This window comes from Chaetura pelagica, unplaced genomic scaffold, assembly GCF_000747805.2.
Source record: "Chaetura pelagica isolate M959 unplaced genomic scaffold, ChaPel_1.0 scaffold538, whole genome shotgun sequence".
Classification (NCBI taxonomy): domain Eukaryota; kingdom Metazoa; phylum Chordata; class Aves; order Apodiformes; family Apodidae; genus Chaetura; species Chaetura pelagica.
The window spans coordinates 84,937-85,900 of record NW_009954103.1 but is presented as its reverse complement, the minus strand read 5'-3'; the positions used below and the strand labels follow the sequence as shown (position 1 = coordinate 85,900).

General features: G+C 61.9%; 1 protein-coding gene across 1 annotated transcript in view; it reads right to left on the bottom strand.

Moving 5' to 3' along the window:
• LOC104392999 overlaps positions 1-847 on the bottom strand; it is a 2,970-nt gene extending 2,123 nt beyond the window's left edge. The window contains exon 1 of the mRNA XM_010002444.1: positions 541-847. Coding sequence (XP_010000746.1) covers positions 541-847 — 307 coding nt within the window. The remainder of the gene's footprint in view (positions 1-540) is intronic.
• Between the last annotated feature and the right edge of the window lie 117 nt (positions 848-964).

The window sequence follows — 964 nt, the reverse complement described above, 5'->3', positions numbered from 1 at the left end:
TTCGCGCGGAGCGGCCCCTCGCCAGCCCCCCCCGCCGTGAAACCCGTGGCGGGGGAGCACCAGCTCTCCCAGAGCGTGCCCCCGGCACCTTGGTTTTCCCTCCCGCCTAGCCCTTCCATTCCCTTTCCGAAGGGAGAACAGGAGGAGGAGCGATCGGCGCGCGAGTGAGGGAGGACACCCCCTCCCTAAGTCACGGTTTATTCTCCCGAGCCCAGAGAGCCCCAGAATCGGGCGCTACACGCGCTGCCCTGGTCGTTGCGCTGGAGAACGCAATGGAGACACTTTTTCCCTCACTCGCTCCAAGCTCGCCTGTTGATTGCGGCTCAGATGGTTGGAAGGACCCCGAGCGAAAGACCTGCGAGCGCCCACAGCGCGAACCCAGTCCCCCTTCCTCGCCACTCTCTTAACTGCATCAAGAGCACAGAAACGCCAGACAATTACTCAGCGACTAAAGCTCTTTTGCTGACAACGTGGGTGGCTCTGAAAAGAGCCTTTGTGTTCTTAAAAAAGGGTGACCGTCTCCCGCAAATCGAGTTTAACCGCCGAAGCCGTAGAGGGTGCGTCCCTGGCGCTTCAGGGCATAGACCACGTCCATGGCCGTGACAGTCTTCCTCTTGGCGTGCTCGGTGTAGGTGACGGCGTCACGGATCACGTTCTCCAGGAACACCTTCAGCACGCCGCGCGTCTCCTCGTAGATGAGCCCCGAGATGCGCTTGACGCCGCCACGCCGAGCCAGGCGGCGGATGGCCGGCTTGGTGATGCCCTGGATGTTGTCGCGCAGCACCTTGCGGTGCCGCTTGGCGCCCCCCTTGCCGAGCCCCTTCCCGCCTTTGCCTCGCCCAGACATGACACTGTCTCTAAAGCCGACGCCGATCCTGCTCCCTTCGCTGAGGCTCTCGGTAGCGAGTGTAGGTAAAGTTGAGCTTGCGGTGCCTTTTTATATGTTGGGAGCCGACCTGGTTGA